At 47.4% G+C, this 17,246-nt stretch overlaps 1 protein-coding gene across 1 annotated transcript; it reads left to right on the top strand.

Annotated features, from left to right (window-relative positions):
* The first annotated feature begins 144 nt into the window (after positions 1-144).
* LOC128945862 (heat shock factor protein 3-like) lies at positions 145-15,891 on the top strand. Its single transcript, XM_054289755.1, has 13 exons — positions 145-282; positions 1,401-1,509; positions 3,068-3,195; positions 5,965-6,089; positions 6,946-7,021; positions 7,686-7,747; positions 8,169-8,250; positions 8,528-8,661; positions 9,441-9,686; positions 10,893-10,998; positions 11,539-11,604; positions 12,461-12,527; positions 13,386-15,891. The coding sequence occupies exons 1-13, from the start codon at positions 145-147 to the stop codon at positions 13,715-13,717; spliced, it is 1,671 nt and encodes a 556-aa protein (XP_054145730.1). The 3' UTR covers positions 13,718-15,891.
* Positions 15,892-17,246: the final 1,355 nt, after the last annotated feature.

Raw genomic sequence — 17,246 nt, 5'->3', positions numbered from 1 at the left:
CACGCTCGCGGCTGCCGGGGCGAGGGGCGGGGTTTGGCAGCTTCTGCCAATCAGCGGCTGCTCCGCGCGCCGGCCCCGCCCCCCGGTGCGTCGCGCGGCGGCGCGCGGCCCGTCCCCGCTGGCGCGGCCCGTCGCGGTCCGAGGATGCGGGAGGCGCCCGCGCTGCCCCGCGGCCCCGCCGCCCCCGGCGCGCCCGGGCCCGGCGCCGTGCCCGGCTTCCTGGCCAAGCTCTGGGCCTTGCTGGAGGATCCGGACAGCGACGACGTCATCTGCTGGAGCAGGGTGAGGCGGCCGCTCGGGCCCGGCCCGGGGAGGCCCGCGCGAAGGACTCGAGGGTGGTGGGGGAGCCGGGCCGGGGCTGCGGACCCCTGCGGGCGGCGGTGGCGGAGAGCCCCCGGCTGCCCGGAGCGTGTCCAGCCCGCCTCCCCGCCCTCCTCGCGGGGGTGCGGGCGGCCCGGCGTGCGCGGGGCCGTGCCCGGGCCCTCCCCCGTTGCCCGCCCCCCCCGGCAACGTGCGGGCCGCGGTGGCGGCGGGGCTGGCGCAGCGGGACATCCCCGGGGACGGCCCCGAATCCGCGCTCAGCGCTCCGAGCGGGGCAAGGACGCCGTCAGGAGCCATTAACTGCCCGCTTTCCTTCCGGAGCGGGGACGGATGTGCCCCGCGGGCGCAGGGCACGGACACGCTGACCCGGCACCCAGACGCGCACTGTGTTTAGTTTTGTTCCCTGTCATTTTTAAATCCGTAGGGGTTTTTCTCCACTTTTTTCCCAGCCGTTTGCCCTTTACAAAGACAAAGATGAAAAGAAACGCAGTATTTTTGTTCTCTTCATGAACAATATAAAAGTGATGCAAAAAGCTCTTCCTGTTTCCAGGAAGTTTGGTCTTGGGCATGTTAAAAATCTGGCACTGCTGGTGTCACACTTACCCCTGGTCACCGCTGGGTTGTGTTGTCTGAACTTTCGGTAACTGAGCAACGTTACGTGGTTATTTTTAGTGATGACATAGCACGTACAATGGAAGAATCTTGTCAGGAGCTGGGCAGGCTGATGAAAGGAGATGCAATCTCTTTAGTGGCATGAATTCCGTTGGGCTTGTGCAATGCTTATGTTTATTTGGGACAAAGGGAGTGAGTTTTTAGAAAAATTTTGCTTTGGATTAAGATCACTGTGTCAGGGCTTTAAGAAAATTGCCTGTTCAATAGAAGTGTTCTATGTAATTGTGTTTTTGAACTCACACTTTTTAGTCCAGCCCCAAGTGTTCCCACAGACTGTTCACTTGGTGAAGTCTTTTGCTTTTTTCTGCTGTCAAAACAGTCTTTGCTGATTTATGATCTTCACTTAAGAGCAACACCTTATAAAAGCTGTGCTTATTCCCTAACTGTTACTTCTGCTTGTTTCCTAGAATGGCGAGAATTTCTGCATTCTGGATGAGCAGAGGTTTGCCAAGGAGCTGCTCCCCAAGTACTTCAAACACAACAATATCTCCAGCTTCATACGGCAGCTCAACATGTGTAAGCATCAGCTTCCTCTGCATTCTCTCTGCCAAGTTCATGGCTACTGGGCTTTGGTTTGCATTTCTTTAAACAAGCACATGGACTTGGCAAGTTTTTCATCCCTAAAAACCCAAGCCCTGGACTTAAGTTTGCTTTAGAGAAGACAAGATTGATGGTAGAGTGTGGTTTAGTGTTGCGTTTTTGTGTTTTAGCTCCAAGGCCTTTAGAGTAACAACTGTAAGAACATGTGCTGGTGCCTAGAGGTAGTGTGAGGTTCCCTGAGCTCCAGCACTGCTCTTGCAGCAAATAGGTGTGTACCCATGGTAGAAGAGGCTGTGTGTGCACCCTTACATCTAGAATGTGAAAAAAATAATTGCCTGGATTTTGGGGCTTCCACTGCTGTTGCCTGCTCTGCTGTGTGGGAACCAGATCAGTCCTGCACTACATTTCTCATTATGTTTTCTCTGCTCAACTTGAGAGCATCGTGTGGCAGCATTGCACAGCACATGTGCAGTGTGGCCAGGCAGAGGGTGCAGTGAGGGTGGCTCAAGGGCACAGTGCAGCATGCAGGGCTGCAGCAACCAACAGGAGGAACTGCAGAAGCTTCTGGAACCGGTGGAGGCACAAACAGCATGGGAGGTGCTGCCTTAGTTAGAATTTCAGACTGAGAGGGAGGAGCTCTCTGTCCTTGCCCAGAAGGTTTGCCTGATCTCTCTAGCTGATGCCTGTGTAGGTTTTGTAACCTGTAGCACATCTGTTTAGTCTCTGGGCAGAGGGTAGGTGCTTCTGTTCGTGTCCTGTGCTTGTATTTGTGAGATCCATCACTTGAGTGACTGGATAATCCAAAGAAACAATCATCTCTTCCCTTGTAGCCAGGATAAATGAAAAAAAAGTAAATATTCCTATGTAGCTGTAGAATGTAGTGGCAGCCTCCTTTTCCTGCTGGATCTATCCTGGCTTTCTAATAATAGTTGGAGTGCATTAATTGCGTTAAAACCTTGACTGAGGAGAGACGTGGATTGGCCTGTCAGCTGAATCATGCATCTCTACCCTGTGGTGTTTGAGCAGTGATGGAAATAGAACTGGCAATGCCTTACTTTGTGCAGGCAGTCTAGCATGTAGAAGCTGCTCTGCTGCAGGTGTTTGCATGGGCAGGCATGGAATTCACTTCTCTACCTTGATTTATTCTATAGACCATGGTTGTCAGGGATAAAAGGGAAAGTGTACCACTCCTCTGCATCCACTGGGACATGATTCTATTCAAGATGTCATAATAAATCTAATTTCTAACTAACTGTTGTGAAGGCTTTTACGTGGCTGTGATGGTTTGCTCTTGGCTGGCCTCTGCTGTGCAGCCTGCCAGGGGCAGACAGTGGACATATCCTCTAGCTGTGAAAATCACAGCAATGAAATCATGAGCACCAGGAAAGGCCACCTTGGCTGTTTTTCATAGTTTCTACCCCCAGTAACTGTAGTGCAGTGGGTGTTTTGGTAACATTGGACTTTTCTTAAGCTGTATGTATTCCAAGTCAGCTTTCAACTGGAAGAAATGGCTTTGTTGATTTCCTCTCCACAGATGGTTTCAGGAAGGTGATTGCTCTGGAGAATGGAATCATTACAGCAGAGAAAAGCTCAGTCATTGAGTTCCAGCACCCTTTCTTCAAGCAAGGGAAGGCACATTTACTGGAGAACATCAAGCGCAAGGTACAGTCTAAGCACATGTTTACTTCACTTGGTAACAAAAAGTGGCTTATCAGGAGTTTGTATGGGTGTTCCAAACACAGCCAGCAAATACCATGGGAGCCAAGGTAGCTCCCTCACCATGCCAGGCCAGTGCTTGGCTGGGCCTCCTTGTGCCAGTGCTTAGACAAAACCTGCCCTGCTCTTGGTTCTGAACTGGGGTAGGACCATGGTCTGCAGTTCTGTCAGCATCTCCAGCTCCGAGAAAGGCACAAAGTAAAATAAGAAAAAAAAAATAACATTCCCTTTTGGCACCCATTAAAAATTAGCAGAGACATCAGTAACCAGTTCATTTGGATGAGTTTGCTTGAATTATATTGCTCCTCCAAAACTGTGTTGCCACTAAGCTACATCCTTATGAGCACTATCTGCTTTTCTTTTGTCTGTTCAGGCCTTGTGTGACCTGTTTCTGCACAGATATTTATCCTCTATTGGCACATTACAGCCCATAATATCCTGAGGAAGACAGTATCATGATACATCACGTTGACATTTGAACAGCAGGATCTTTTCTTTAGGCTGTTGTCAGGTGTGGCTGCATTGCCCAGGGCAATAAAAGCCCAGCATGGGCTGGAGAGGCACAATGATGTTTGGATTGATTCCTCACTGAGCTGCCCCTGCTGGGAGCCAGGATCGATGCAGTGGCACTGCCTGGGGCCTGTCCCCCCCTGCTGTGTGCCCAGCATGTCCCAGCCTGCAGGCCTGGCAGGGCAGGTGCACCCTGACGTCAGGTGTGGCACCATGTGCCCCAGGGGCGGTGCACTGGGTGGAGTGTTCTAGATGGAAAGACAAAAGCTCTGCTCTGTGCCAAGGATATTCGTGTGGAGTGTTGAATAGGTTGGTGAGAGATGTTCTTTGTTGCACAGGAAATGTTAGTGATTTTTTTTGGTAAAGCAGTCATTCATTTCCTTGCTGTTCTACTGCCTGGAATGGGGCCATATTCCAGTATTGCCTCTAAACTGTATTTCAAGCCTCTGTCTGGAATGCAGGTTTGAATGCAGGACTTGCTTTGCTTCCTCCCTTCCACTTTTAGCTCTGCTGGTGTGCAGACACCCTGTGTGTCTTCACAGAATACCAGACTGGTTTGGGTTGGCACCTTAGAGCTCATCTCATTCCACCCAGTGCCATGGGCTGGGACACCTCTCACTACACCAGGGTGCTCGAAGCCCCATCCAACCAGGGATGGGAATGGGACTGCCAAGTTTCCCTGGGCAGCCTGTGCCAGTGCCTCAGCACCCAAGGACTGGACACCCTGATTAGCCAGTTGGGGACTCTGAAGAGCAGTTCCTTGTGCTTGGGCAGAATTCATACTGGCCAAGTTCCTACAAATTTCATTGTCTTCCCACATAGGGAGGTTGTGAAGAGAAATCAGACAGCATTGAATTCCATTTGGGATGCACCCTGTGTACATTAGCATAATTTATTAACTGCAGCAAACAGCAGAGCATCTAGACTGCAGACAGGGAGGAGAACTGTCAGACCCTTCAGTGCATCCTTTGCACCATGGGATTGTGTCAAGAAAGTAATTAGTCATGTCTGAAAAGTGATTGCACAATAGCTGTGTTCTGTTCCAGCACAAAGGGATGGGATGTTGGTTTATAGTACCATTGGTTCATTTCTGACCATTCCACTCCCCTGTGGAAGACAAGATGTGTGAGCCAGCTTGCACAGGAGTTACCTCACACCTCAGCAGGCCAATACCACATGGGTGCTTTCATCTCCCCCATGGAATCCACATGAGATGCTTTCACATCCTCCTTGGAATTTAGCAGAGTAACAAGAAAACTCCCAGCAGGCTGTAAGTTGGGAGGGACACCTGGTACTACTCCATGTGGCTCAATTATAGTCAGTATTTGGCAAAATGATGTTCAAAATTATGCCCACAAAACCTGGCTGTGTTATATGCATGTGATGCACTATAGACCTGTCTTTTTCCAAGTCCTGAATTGTGTTGCAGCCAACAATGCTTCTGCTGCAGAGAGAGGTGGTGAAGGAGCTGGAAAATGTTTAATTTAGAAGTGCAGGAAGGAGATGGTGAACTTTTTGCTCTCTGATGGCTTTTCCACTATCGTTTAAAGCAGCAGCATTCACAGATTGTGCTGTGAGCAGAAGGATGGTTTGGATTCTTCCTTCTGCAGCCAAGTCTCCATAACTTTGGAATGTCACTGAGTAGAGAGGTAGCAGAGGAAACACCAATAGGGGACTCTGCAATTCAACTGGTGTGGGATAAATTTTCAGATTGAGTAGAATGCATCTAACTAGACACCTTTATCTCCTGGTAACTTACTGGAAATTTATTATTCCTTTGCTGGCAGATTTACCCACACCTAGAAGGAATATAATCATCTTGTTCTTCCACTGTCAGCTGTGGGGTTTTTTGGCTGGTGTTCACTCTGTGACACTAGAGGGCAAACTGTCACCAGGCGTGGCAGGGAACCCCCAGGGAATGCCCGTTGCAGTGAGTGGTTTTGATTGTGAATTACAGTCATGAATCTACTGTCTCCAGGTACAAAGTACTAATCTCATGTTTTCATTGGCATCTTGTTTTGTTCATACAGTGCAGCCTGTCCTAAGGATTGTCACCTGTAGCAGTTGTGGTGTTCTGTGTCATGTAAGAATTGCAGCCTTACCTGATCTTGTAATGGGGCCTGGTCCTACCCTGCAGACTGGCTGCGCTCTCCCTGTACCAAGGAGCATGCACTGTTTGTAGTAAAGTGTGTGTACCTATTCCAGGTGTCTGCAGTGAGAACTGAGGATCTCAAGGTCTGCACAGAAGATTTGCACAAAGTCCTGTCTGAGGTGCAGGAGATGAGAGAGCAGCAGAACAACATGGATGTCAGGCTGGCTAACATGAAGAGGTAGACTCGGCTGTTTCGGGGTGCTTATGCATTGAGTGTTGCTTATATCTGATGGAGATTGGCTAAATATGGGTTTCATTTGAACTGGAAACAGGTGAAGCTATATTTTTTCCTAAGAATGCCCTTTCCACCCCACACAACATTCTGAATCTTGTTTGGTTTTGTACTTCAGTTACAGACTGGAGATTTAGACTGGGTGTTTGTTGGCTGCTTTGAGATTTCACTCTGGTTGCCAGCACCTGTAGTAGTTTCCAGGTCAATAAAAGTATTTCATTTTTTGAATACAAACAGGGTTGGATGCAGTGAGGGACAATTGGTATTTTGTTTTCTTTCTAACTGGAAGTGGACTTTGCACATCCTTGTCTCTGTTCTCTCAGATCCCCTTCATATAGGCACTGATAATTCATTCAGGTCATTGCTTTGCCAGCAGATATCAACCAGAGTCCAGGAGATACCTTTCTCTCTCTCTGTTCCTTAAAAAAAAATAGCCAAGCCCTTTGAACACCACCTTTAGATCTGTCCCAAGGCTATCAGTGTTTGGAAACAGGCTGAGTGTAACACAAAGTCCTTACTCAACAGCTTTGAGGCTTTGAAGGAATACCTCAGATCAAGATTGGTGGAGCAGCAGAGGATGAGGGTGTCCTTTTTAAGTGAGTGTTTCATGCTGCTGATGGAAAATGGAGTTAAGTTAACCCAGAGTTTGTTAGTGGATCGAATTAACTGAGGGTTAGTTATCCACAGAGGGAATGTTGCCATTGGTTCTGCAAGGTACTCTAAAAGTTTAAAAGCTGTAAAACTAGAGCATATAAAGTAAACTCTGTTCATCCTCTGTCTTCTGATTTATTCTGCATTGCAGAGAAAATAAGGCCCTGTGGAAAGAAGTGGCAGTTCTAAGGCAGAAGCACAGTCAACAACAGAAGCTGCTGTCTAAGGTACCATTGCAGCATCTTCAGTGCTACCATCCTTATTCCTGCCTCTGTGATACTTCATGGCATTCTTTGCTTATGTAGAATGACAAATGACACAGAGCTGAACAGGCTGTATTAATACAGCATAAAGAAAATGGTCACAGTTCCTGAGTGTCCCAGAAGTAGCACAGTAAAGAACCACAAGTAAAGCACTAAGGAAAAGTCATAGTAGGATGTCAGTGTGTGGAGACAGTGCATGGTAACAGGAGCCCAGAACTTGAGAGATTGCAGGTACATGGAATGGAGTCTGTGAAAGACCTTGGACCAGGATACACTTAGACCACTTGAGAAGTGAACTTGGAATGCAGAAACCGTAGGAGTTTGCACGCTGGAAAAAATTTTCTCTGGTTTATTCCTCAGCTGTTTCTGGTCTGGAATCCTCTAGTGACTTGTGCTGCTATATTGCATTTCAAAAAAAAGCCAACTGTGCAAAGTGAGCTAATTTTTCTATGCAGTTTGTAACTCTTGCTTTCTTCTTTAAAATATAATTGCAAATGTTTTTTTAAAATATCTGTTAATTTCTGTCATGTAACTAAATCATTTTATAGTAAAATCTGATTTAAGAATTAGTTATTAGGATTGCTATGCTGACCATTTGGTTTTGGTTTTCTTTTGTCTTTCCTTTTAGATTCTTCAATTTATACTAAGTTTGATGCGAGGAAATTATATTGTTGGGGTCAAAAGAAAAAGGTAATTACTTGATAGGTCCCAGACCAGTTCCAGATGTGAATTGTAGGGATAAATCAGCTTCTATTGTGTGACAGGTATTTTTATCACTTTTATATTCAAACTTGAGAAAGCTGATGGAAGGTCAGTCAAGCACAATATAATTATCACTAAAAGAGGTGGGAAGGGAATATTCTATACATTTTCAATTCCAGAGGGCACAGTTACCAGAAATGGTAAATCACAAAATGTGCACACATGACTGACTTCTTCCCAACCACAGTGTGTGTGTAGGACAGGCTGCCTGCAGTACCCTGCCCAACACACAGTCCCAAAAGCCAGGCTGCTTGGGAGGCAGGAGTGACAGCCATTGCTGCCTGTCCTTGGCAGTGCTGCAGCTCTTCCTGTGGCAGGCAGGATGAACTAAAGCTCTGCTCTGTCTCAGGTCTCTCACGGATGCTGCGGGTGCTTCACCCTCCAAGTACAGCCGCCAGTATGTCCGCATCCCTGTGGAGAGTGGCCAAGCCGTAAGTCTCCCCAGGGACACAGGCAGTGGGTTGGACAGGATGAAACACAGTGATATCAGTCTTCCTCATAGCTACAAATATCCTAACTTGGTAATCAAATGCTCTCCCTTTGTAATGGGCAGCTTTAGAGCAACGCTCTGGCTGTAAAATTGTGCAAATCAGTGCAACTGGTCACAGATGAAATGTGAACAGGAAAGGGATGCTGCAAGGAGAATGGGGCTTCAGTATGAGAAAAGGTCAGAGCCTGTGGTTTACTCATTCTGTGCTGTATCTGCAGATGGCTTTTTCTGAACATAGTGCAGCTGAAGAGGATGGAAATGGTACAGGTCTGATAATCCGAGATATCACTGACACCCTGGAAAATGCCACCAATGGTCTCCTTGCTGTGGCACACACAAGTGGCAGAGCCAGGTATGTCCAAAATATATGAAGTATTTATGCTTGGGTTGATAACTGGGTAGTTCTGTTAATGTTGATGATCCATCTGGGGAACAGAATGCCTCTCTGAATGTCCATTTGTGCATGACAGGCCTGTTGTAGGCTTTCCTTCTGCAGCATGTAGCATTGGTCATTGTCAGAGCTCTTGTCTCTTCAGGAGTCCCTGGAGACCTGTCAGGCTGATGGCATTGCAGGTTTAATTTGCTGAGGCTTTTCTGTCTGTTCAACAAATGAACACATACTTGACTTTTCAACTGAACAGGGAATGCTTATATAGGTTTCTAATAATCCAAAATGTATATAGATTGCTAACAAATCAAGATGTATAGTTGTATCTCCAGTTTCAATACTGCTCTCACTAATCCTATCCTAGGGAAGGCATTCTCTGTGTGGCAAGAGATTTTACTGAAAACTAGATGTTAATGCCCAGAGTAAAATATGGAATCTGATTTGGAATCTTTTTCTTTCTAGAGTCTGTCTGTTAGGAGTTTCCCTCCTGCCTAATTCCTATATACTATATTGCTGATTTTTGCCTGGGATAAAGAGATGTTTTGCTCTGATACATGTTTTCTGTAAGCTATAGCTAAGAGATTCTTTGTCTGCCACTTTGCTGCTTTTTCTAAAGACCAGTTTGTTACTTGAATCCTTGACTGGCTTAATCTTATTTAGATTTGAGATAGTAGACCTGAAATGAATAGTAATATAGTTGATAAATTCTCCTATGTGTTGTTTCTGTTTGGGTCACTTTTTAGAGAGCCACAGGCAGCTCTGGATCCTGGCTTGTCTCTTTGTCAAGTATCACAGCCAAGTGAGTTAAGTTGTGCAGAACCTGTCCCATCAATTCCTGTAAACGATGTCAGCAAACCCAGTGAAATAGGCACGGCTGCTGTGGAGCTCCACACTGCACAGCCAACTGCTCCAGAGGACCCTGTGTCAGTAATTGACTCCATCTTGAATGAGAGCAGCTCTGGAAACCAAAATGATCCTTTGCTGGACAGGTATGAACTTGTTTCTGAAAGGTGTTATGCTGTTGTCACCTCGTGGGATGCTGTCAGAGTTCTGGAGGGTGTGTTGTTTGGCACAACACAGGGAATTAGCTTTTGAATTGTCACTGACAAAGTGAATTCTCTACACCTTTGTTACCAGGGCTTGAAAAAGCCAGGTGTTGGCATCACACATTGAGAAAGAGCAAGTGTCTTTGTCACCTTCATGGTGACACGTGTGCCTGACTGCTGGTGCATGTGTCAGTGTGTCCTGTCAGCCCACTGCTGTCACTGCCAGGTGCTGCCAAGCAGCAGGTGCAGGGCACTGATCTCAGGCTGGCATTGTGGGCACTTTGTTCCTGGTGGTGGATTGTCCTGGTGGTCATCTCACTGTACCTTTCCTCCTCTGCCCCTCGTTTGTACAGAGCTGTTTCCCATGTGCCCTGTCAGATCACACAGATCAGGGGTGCAGGCTGTGGGTTCCTGCCCCGCTGTGGCTGCAGGGAGCTGTGCCAAGGACAGAGCTTTAACCCTTGCTCCTACAGCTCTTCTGCTGTGGTCAGCAGCAGGCAGGAAGGTCTGGGGTGATGTCCCAGCACTCTTGTCTGAAGGCCCTGCTGTACCTTCCCTCCTGGCACTGCAGGATGTGGGGCAGTGCCTTGGAGCTGCCCATTCCTCATGCAGGGAATTCAGTACAGGAGCACCTCAGGGCACAGCGAGACATGCAGTGTGGGCACTGTGCCAGCAGCTGCCCTCTCAGGTTCTGCACTGTCCCTCATGTCCTTCCCACTGTCCCTGGAAACGTGTCCAGTTTGGCAACAAGCTGATGTTTCAAAGTAGGTGGAGTTCCTTCAGGCCCAGATTGTTTCCAGCCCTTTGCTTTTCATTTATTGTCCCAGAGCAAAGCCATCAGACCTTTGTTTAAACACAGATACTGGTGCACAGGCTGGGATCTGAGAACATTCAACAGGCACTCAAATGATGGAGGAAGTAGGTATGGAAGGAGGAACTGCTTTTTGACCTGGTAGCTGTAGCTGTGCTTGCTGTTCTGGTAGCCTTCCCTTGCACCTGTACCTCAAAGAACTGGGAGTGAAAGGTGATGTGGGAATGTGATTTCATCCATTTGGCTGTCCTGGATTGTAGCCAACCTGCCCTGTGGGGCAAGAGAAGGCCCTGCCTGTCAGCTGTGCCTTACAGTGCTATGTAATTCTGTCTTTTTAGAGAGGAAATTCAGGATTTTCTGAACTGCATCGATGCCAGCCTTGAAGAGCTCCAGGCAATGCTGTCAGGGAAGCAGTACAACTTCGGTGCCGAGGCCTTCAGCGACGTGAGTGCCTTCCCACTGTTCTGAGAAATACTGCTCAGGCTGTGCCATGAAATGCTGCTAGTTTAGTTCATGTTGTAATGGGTAAGAGTCAGCAGCATCTTGAAAAGCAAATAGTTACAAATAGAATTATCTGTAGGTATTCACAGTGTACAAGGTAGTACTGGGAGTCTTTCCAGGTCTGTTCTACAGAACTGAAGGGAGGGGAAAAAAGGAAAAAAATTGCCTCATTTCCCCTTCTTAAGCCTAATCACATACCATCACATCCTGACATACATCCTTGTATTTGATCCATCTGGGTGATATGGAGTGAAACTTAGCTGTACTCCTGGAATCACTGGGAAATGGAGTGGCCTTTTCTCCTCCTGTGACCTCAGTTTACTGCCACAGCTTGAAGCTCCCAGCTGAAGGCCCATGGAGGTGCCACTGTCCCTGTGCTTCAGTGGAAGGAGCAGCTCACTGGGTCCTGCAGTGCTTTCAGGAGCTCTGCAGTTTTATTTCAAGAACTTCATTGGTTGACATATGATCTGGTTTTCTTTTCAGACATTTAATCCGGAGCTGCCAGCCCTGGATATGAACTTGATGGAAACTCCCCCTGGTATTGAAAATGTAAGAGTAAGATTGACTTCTGTGCTGGGGAGGGCAAATGTGATGCTGGGAGTTGAACCTTGCTTGATGCAGCTCAAGGGTGGGAACAGGGTTGGTGGCACAGGGTGACACTGCTGGTTCATCTCATCCAGCTGACTCCAGGGTTTCAAGTATCAATGTTGGTTTGTTGGAATTTAGGAGGGATCTCAAGATGATAATTTCCAGTCTTACATTCCTAATGCTGTCATACACTTGGAATGCCTGTCTGAAGACTAAAGGAAAAGTACTAAATGAAAACTGTAATGCAATATACTGTAGCTGTTCTGAACATAGCTCTGTGGGATTTCCTCAGAAGATACACAGAAGTTCAGCACAAACTTACTTCTCTTGGTGCAGTTCCTAAAATTGATTCATACTACTTTAAAAAAATAGCCTTGCAAGTGTTATTTTTGTTGTAGTCCTGAAATAATATTTAAACTAGGATTTCCCAGTCAGAAGAGCTTTGACTACAACTGATAGAAAATGCAGCTGTGTTTAAGCAGCGCCTGCAGAATTCAATTACATGATGAAATCATGTTTAACTGTTATCCCAACAAGACCCATTATAATTAAAACTTCTGGTTTGGAAGGTAGAACAAATATTTGCTAGTCAGAAACTTGTTTTGTTTAGTAAATTAAGTTTGTCTGTATTTCACTGTGCCTCCTTCTGAGAGCCCCTATGTGCAGGCCTTTGTGTGCAGTGACAGGATCACTGCTCGGTTGCTCCATCTCTCTTTCCTCCTCCTTTCACATCTAATTCTGTTCACCAGTAAAGTCAGTAAAGATTTCCATTTTGTTGTTGTTAAACATTCTGTCATAACTCTCTGCTTTGTTTCAGATGGCAAACTTGGCAGAGAGCACTGAAGGTCTGGGAGCAAGTGAGAGGGAAACAGCAGGAAGCAAAGGTGGGCAGGAAGGGACACTGAGCTCTGTGGCAGCTCCAGTCTCTTTGCAAACTGTGTCTTGAAATGGAATTGTTGTAGCCTGTAATAGCTCCTTCTTTGGTCTGGGCTTAAGCTTCTTGTGAAGACTGATGTTTCACTGATCTTGAAGCTGTGCCTCAGTCTTTAAAGGCCATCCTGTGCCCTGAGGTTTTTCACACAGGAAATATGGGTCCCATCCTGTGTCCCTTTTCACACGAGTGCCACAGTGGGGGGCAGATCTGCCAATGCCCCTGTGGCAGCATCTCCTGCACAGGCTGTGATCCCCCAGAGGCAGAGCTGCTCAGCTTTCCCCTGCAGTGCTGCCATTGCAGAGCTGCTCAGCTTTCCCCTGCAGTGCTGCCATTGCAGAGCTGCTCAGCTTTCCATTGCAGTGCTGCCATTGCAGAGCTGCTCAGCTTCAGCTTTCCATTGCAGAGCTGCTCAGCTTTCCCCTGCAGTGCTGCCATTGCAGAGCTGCTCAGCTTTCCCCTGCAGTGCTGCCATTGCAGAGCTGCTCAGCTTTCCCCTGCAGCGCTGCCATTGCAGAGCGGCTCAGCTTTCCCCTGCAGCGCTGCCATTGCAGAGCTGCTCAGCTTTCCATTGCAGTGCTGCCATTGCGTGCTGTGGGAGTCAGGGCTTGGAGTGGCCTTCAGGCACTGATGTTTGCAGGCTCAGGGGCATTGGCTTCACTCTGACAGCCATGGGGGTGTGGGGTTTGTCCCAGCCCAGCTTGGGCTTTCCTGTCGTGCACCAAGTCTGAAGCAACCTCTGCAGGTTTCCTTGCCTTGAATAAGAGCCTTCAGGTGGTGAAACACTTTGAACTGTTTGTTTTTCCCTCAGATATGCAGCTGATCCAGTACAGGGCCAACCCTCTGCTTTCCTTATTTGAAGAGCTGCCTTCAGGTGAAGCTGCAGGGAAGGCAGAGGATCCCAAAGACTTTCTGCTGCCTCCCCTGGAGGAGAAACCTGCTCTCCAGCCTCCATCAGCCAGTGGAACTGTGGTGCCACTTGCAGCTCCAGCAAGCCAGGCCGAGCCTCTGGACACTCTGGGAATGGGTGATGCACCTCTCCTCCCAGAAGATGGGAATGGAGAGTATAAACTATTTCCACTCCTGCTTCTCAGTCCTGTTGCTAACTTCATAGATGAGGCCTCTGAGATAGAAATTTCTTGAACTCATAGAACATCTGTAACCAGCTTAGTGCTATGGAATAACCACCAAAGGAGTGAAGCAGCAAGAAGTGTGAGCTGGGTCCTCACCTGCTCCTGGGGACCCTGCTCTGCACAGACAAATGGGAGTTCTCTTGCTGCAAGCAGGGAGCACATCTGGGAGAACTGAACACAAGCTCAACAACAACAAGAGCTGGTGGAGTGAAGGCACCAGACAGAGGGGAAGAACAACAACCCTGTAAACATACCACAGTGTATTCCATAACTTTTTATCCAATATTCTTATTGCAAGAGGAAATCTGTTTGTATCCTGTTTGTAAAGTTTGGCTGGGTTTTTTTGTTGGGGGGTGGTGTTTGTTTTTATTAGCTGGATAGTAATGTGGTGTGTAATATTTTAAACCTGGGTTTTACTCTTTGGAGAGCCTGCTTCAATAGGTGGCTTGCCTACTGTTTGAAATTAAGTTGTTTTTAAATTTTGTTTTTAATTTGAGATTTCTTTTTTTTGATAGTTACTGGCTACGATTGTTTGCATCTGCTTAGATTACTTTCATACTCCTAGATTTGCTCCTAGGTTTAGGGAACATTTTTCCTATGGAAAATGACATTTAACTGTGGAGTATTATTTTTTAACATGCTAGCACACATCCATTGCCCTGGATTGTAGGAGTTGTGGTAGGAAGTGCTTGCCCTCCTGTGTAGTGCTGATTTCTCATGCACATTGCATGGCAGTTCCGGGGTAACCTGCCCCCAGTTCACAGGTTGTGTGTCCTTGAAAATGGTCACTAGGACTGATTCATGTTTAGCAAAGGCCAGCAGCTGTCCCTGAAAAGAGAAGGGGAGCCCTGGGGTGCCTTGCACTGACTCACATTAAGGTGTCTCTGCTGGTTGCAGCTTTTGTTCCCTGCCCCTGTATGGACTCAGGTTTCACGCTGCAGGTTCTGCCCGTGGAATCTTAAAGCCAAATCAACCAGATGCATCTGAGTCTTTTGACAATGATTTACACAAACTATTCTACTTCACCAAAAAGTCATCCCCAAAGTTTCTTTTGGCACTGTTTCCCAAGTTCTCTGAGCAGCTGCCCTGTGGAGCCCAGCCCCAGTGTCAGTGGAGCAGCAGGGTGTGTGCTGGTTCCAAGCCTGTCACAGCTCCACCAGCCCACACAAACCTGCTCTGTGCTGAGGTGACAGCAAACTGCTGGGGCTGCAGGAGGCCTGGATGCAGGTAGAAACCCCTTGGATAATATCACCTGCCAGCACAATTATTTTAAATTTTTTCCAGTTTTAGGAATTCAGGCTACCTGCAGGCTTTGTTCTCTCTAATGTTCCTGATCTAATAAGTGCTGAGCTCTTTCATATTCAAGAATCCAAGGTAGATATTCTGAAACCTGCTAGATAATGCATGTTACCTCTGCTGGCCCAACTTCATTGGATTTGTGCTTCACTGTCAAATCTGAGTTGCAGAGGAAGGTCCTGCTCCTGAGTGTGTAACACCTTCAGTGTGATTTTATTTCTGTGCTTCTGTACCTGTTCTTACCTCGTGACCCTTCTCGTTTCCATCTTTTGAATTGCCTTTTGTCAAATTTGTCTTATTCAAGCCTTCAGTCTTTCTTTCACTGACTTGTTGAGGTCAAGGGCTGAATAGTCTCAAGTGTTCATGAGCTGAAGGGAGAGGGGGAGGTGAGCATGTTGCATCGGTCCCAGGTCAGGTTTGGTTTGTTAATTCCTTCCCAAAGGCCAGAGTTTTGCCAAGAGTGAATCAGTGAAAACCAGGCTTTTGTGGTGTGCTGTTTGACAGCACCACGCAGACAGCAGAATTCTTGGGAGGTTGATCTGTGCCTCTGACTCCCTGCACTGGTTGGACTGTAATTTCTGTGATGGATTAGTGTCCTGTTCCTCTGTCTCAGTCATCTCCCCTCAGCGCAGCTCACTGTCAGGTATTGGGTCTGAGTGCATCATGGGTTTTTAATACACTTTCTCTCTTAAGAAGCTAAGAAACCAAGGCTTACAAAAATTGCAAAAAGAAAAAAAAAGTTTGTAAATCTATGTGTCTGGTTCATGTACAGGTCCGGGAAAAGTATTTGTGCAACTTTCTTAAGAAAGATTGCAATGGAAAGGGGAAGACTGAATAACAAAAAAAACCCACATGCTGAAGTAATTAAACTCAAGAATTGCAAAAAGATTACTGTGTTTCTTGTACGTTCTTTGTGTTCCTGTTTGTGCCAATGTTTCTCAAACCTGTTTACTGATTTCTCCAGAATTAAGACCTTTCATGCTCCTGGGGCGTGGTCTCATGATGCAGCTGCTGCTGGTTCAGGATGAGGGTGATGAGGAAAGCCTGGTGCCTGTTTCCAGAGCATGGGAGAACAGCACCTGGGACTGGGTTTTTCAAAAGAGTTGACGTGAAAGCTCAAAATACCATGTATGCTGAAAAATACACCAGATTTAGGGCACACCTGCACCTATTCACCACAGACCCCAGTAGGAAAGGCCCTCAGCTCCATAAGGTATGGATTAAAATATTCACTGGAGATAGTGAATGGAAATGGAACAGAAGGAAATGGAACAGCCCAGATCATCTGTAGCATCAGGCAGACCCCAGATCTGGCACCCTTGTGCAGACTCTGCCCAGGGTAACTGGCATCACAGGCATTACAGTTTCTGTGGGATTTTCCTTGCAGTAAGGAGCTGTTGATCATTTCCACTGCCAAGGAAAAGGATCTTTATACAGAACATGCTGCACTTCAAGATAGGGACAAGGACACAGCCGTGGAGTTGCCATGTGGAGCTGTGGACAGACTGCAGTGACAAGCTGGCTGAATCTGCAGCCCAGTGCAGCTGCTGCCCAGGCTGTGCCCGAGGGCCATGGCCAGGCCCCTGTGCCATTCTGGGTGGGGGCCCTGCCCCTCTGTAGCCTGAGGTGGCACCAGTTTGTCACCGTGACCGCAGGGCCCCGCTGCAGCAGCAGCAGCTTCCTTCCTTGTCCAGCATCAGTGCCCGTGGCTGCTGCCTGGCTCCTTGGCTTTATCTCTGTGTCTGGGGAGGAAAGATTGCTCTCCCTTATCGTTCACGTGCTGGGGATCCACAGAACACTCCCAGGCGTGGCGGGTGCAGACTGACAAAGTGCCAAGTTCCTCTTGCATCCTCCTTTCAGATCACTTTTGCACTGTCCTGACCCAGCCCTGTCCACACTGACCGTGGGAGCCGTGCCATCAGCTCCTATCTCCTGTGTGCTTGCTAACAGCTTTCCAGAATACAAGAAAAACTGATTTTGCTCTGTCTCTCCTGGGCTGTGTGATGCTACCTCATCCATCCATGCTCCGAATATTTTGCTGTCTCCTAAAACAAGATTCTTGTTTTGAAGAGCAGCATCATGGTATCACAGATGCCCAAAGCAGAAGCCAGGGGTTGCTGCCACAGTTACCTTAACTACAGGTGCCTGGTGCTGCATTTTATAAAGGATAAAACTTTTCCTGCCACTGTTCCCCCCAACCAACAGGGTAAATGTAAATACAAGAAAAAATACCTACACATCTT

Source organism: Melozone crissalis, unplaced genomic scaffold, assembly GCF_028551555.1.
Source record: "Melozone crissalis strain CALT ecotype California unplaced genomic scaffold, PUWL_Pcris_2 ptg000068l_1, whole genome shotgun sequence".
NCBI classification, from domain to species: domain Eukaryota; kingdom Metazoa; phylum Chordata; class Aves; order Passeriformes; family Passerellidae; genus Melozone; species Melozone crissalis.
Note: the sequence above shows the minus strand (reverse complement) of the source record. Positions and strands in the feature narration are given on the sequence as shown.

Coding starts and splice junctions, on each gene's coding strand:
- LOC128945862 (XM_054289755.1), top strand. CDS start 145: ATGCGGGAGGCGCCCGCGCTGCCCCGCGGCCCCGCCGCCCCCGGCGCG. Junction 7,022..7,685: donor AACAGAAGCTGCTGTCTAAG/GTACCATTGCAG, acceptor CTTTCCTTTTAG/ATTCTTCAATTTATACTAAG. Junction 9,687..10,892: donor AATGATCCTTTGCTGGACAG/GTATGAACTTGT, acceptor CTGTCTTTTTAG/AGAGGAAATTCAGGATTTTC.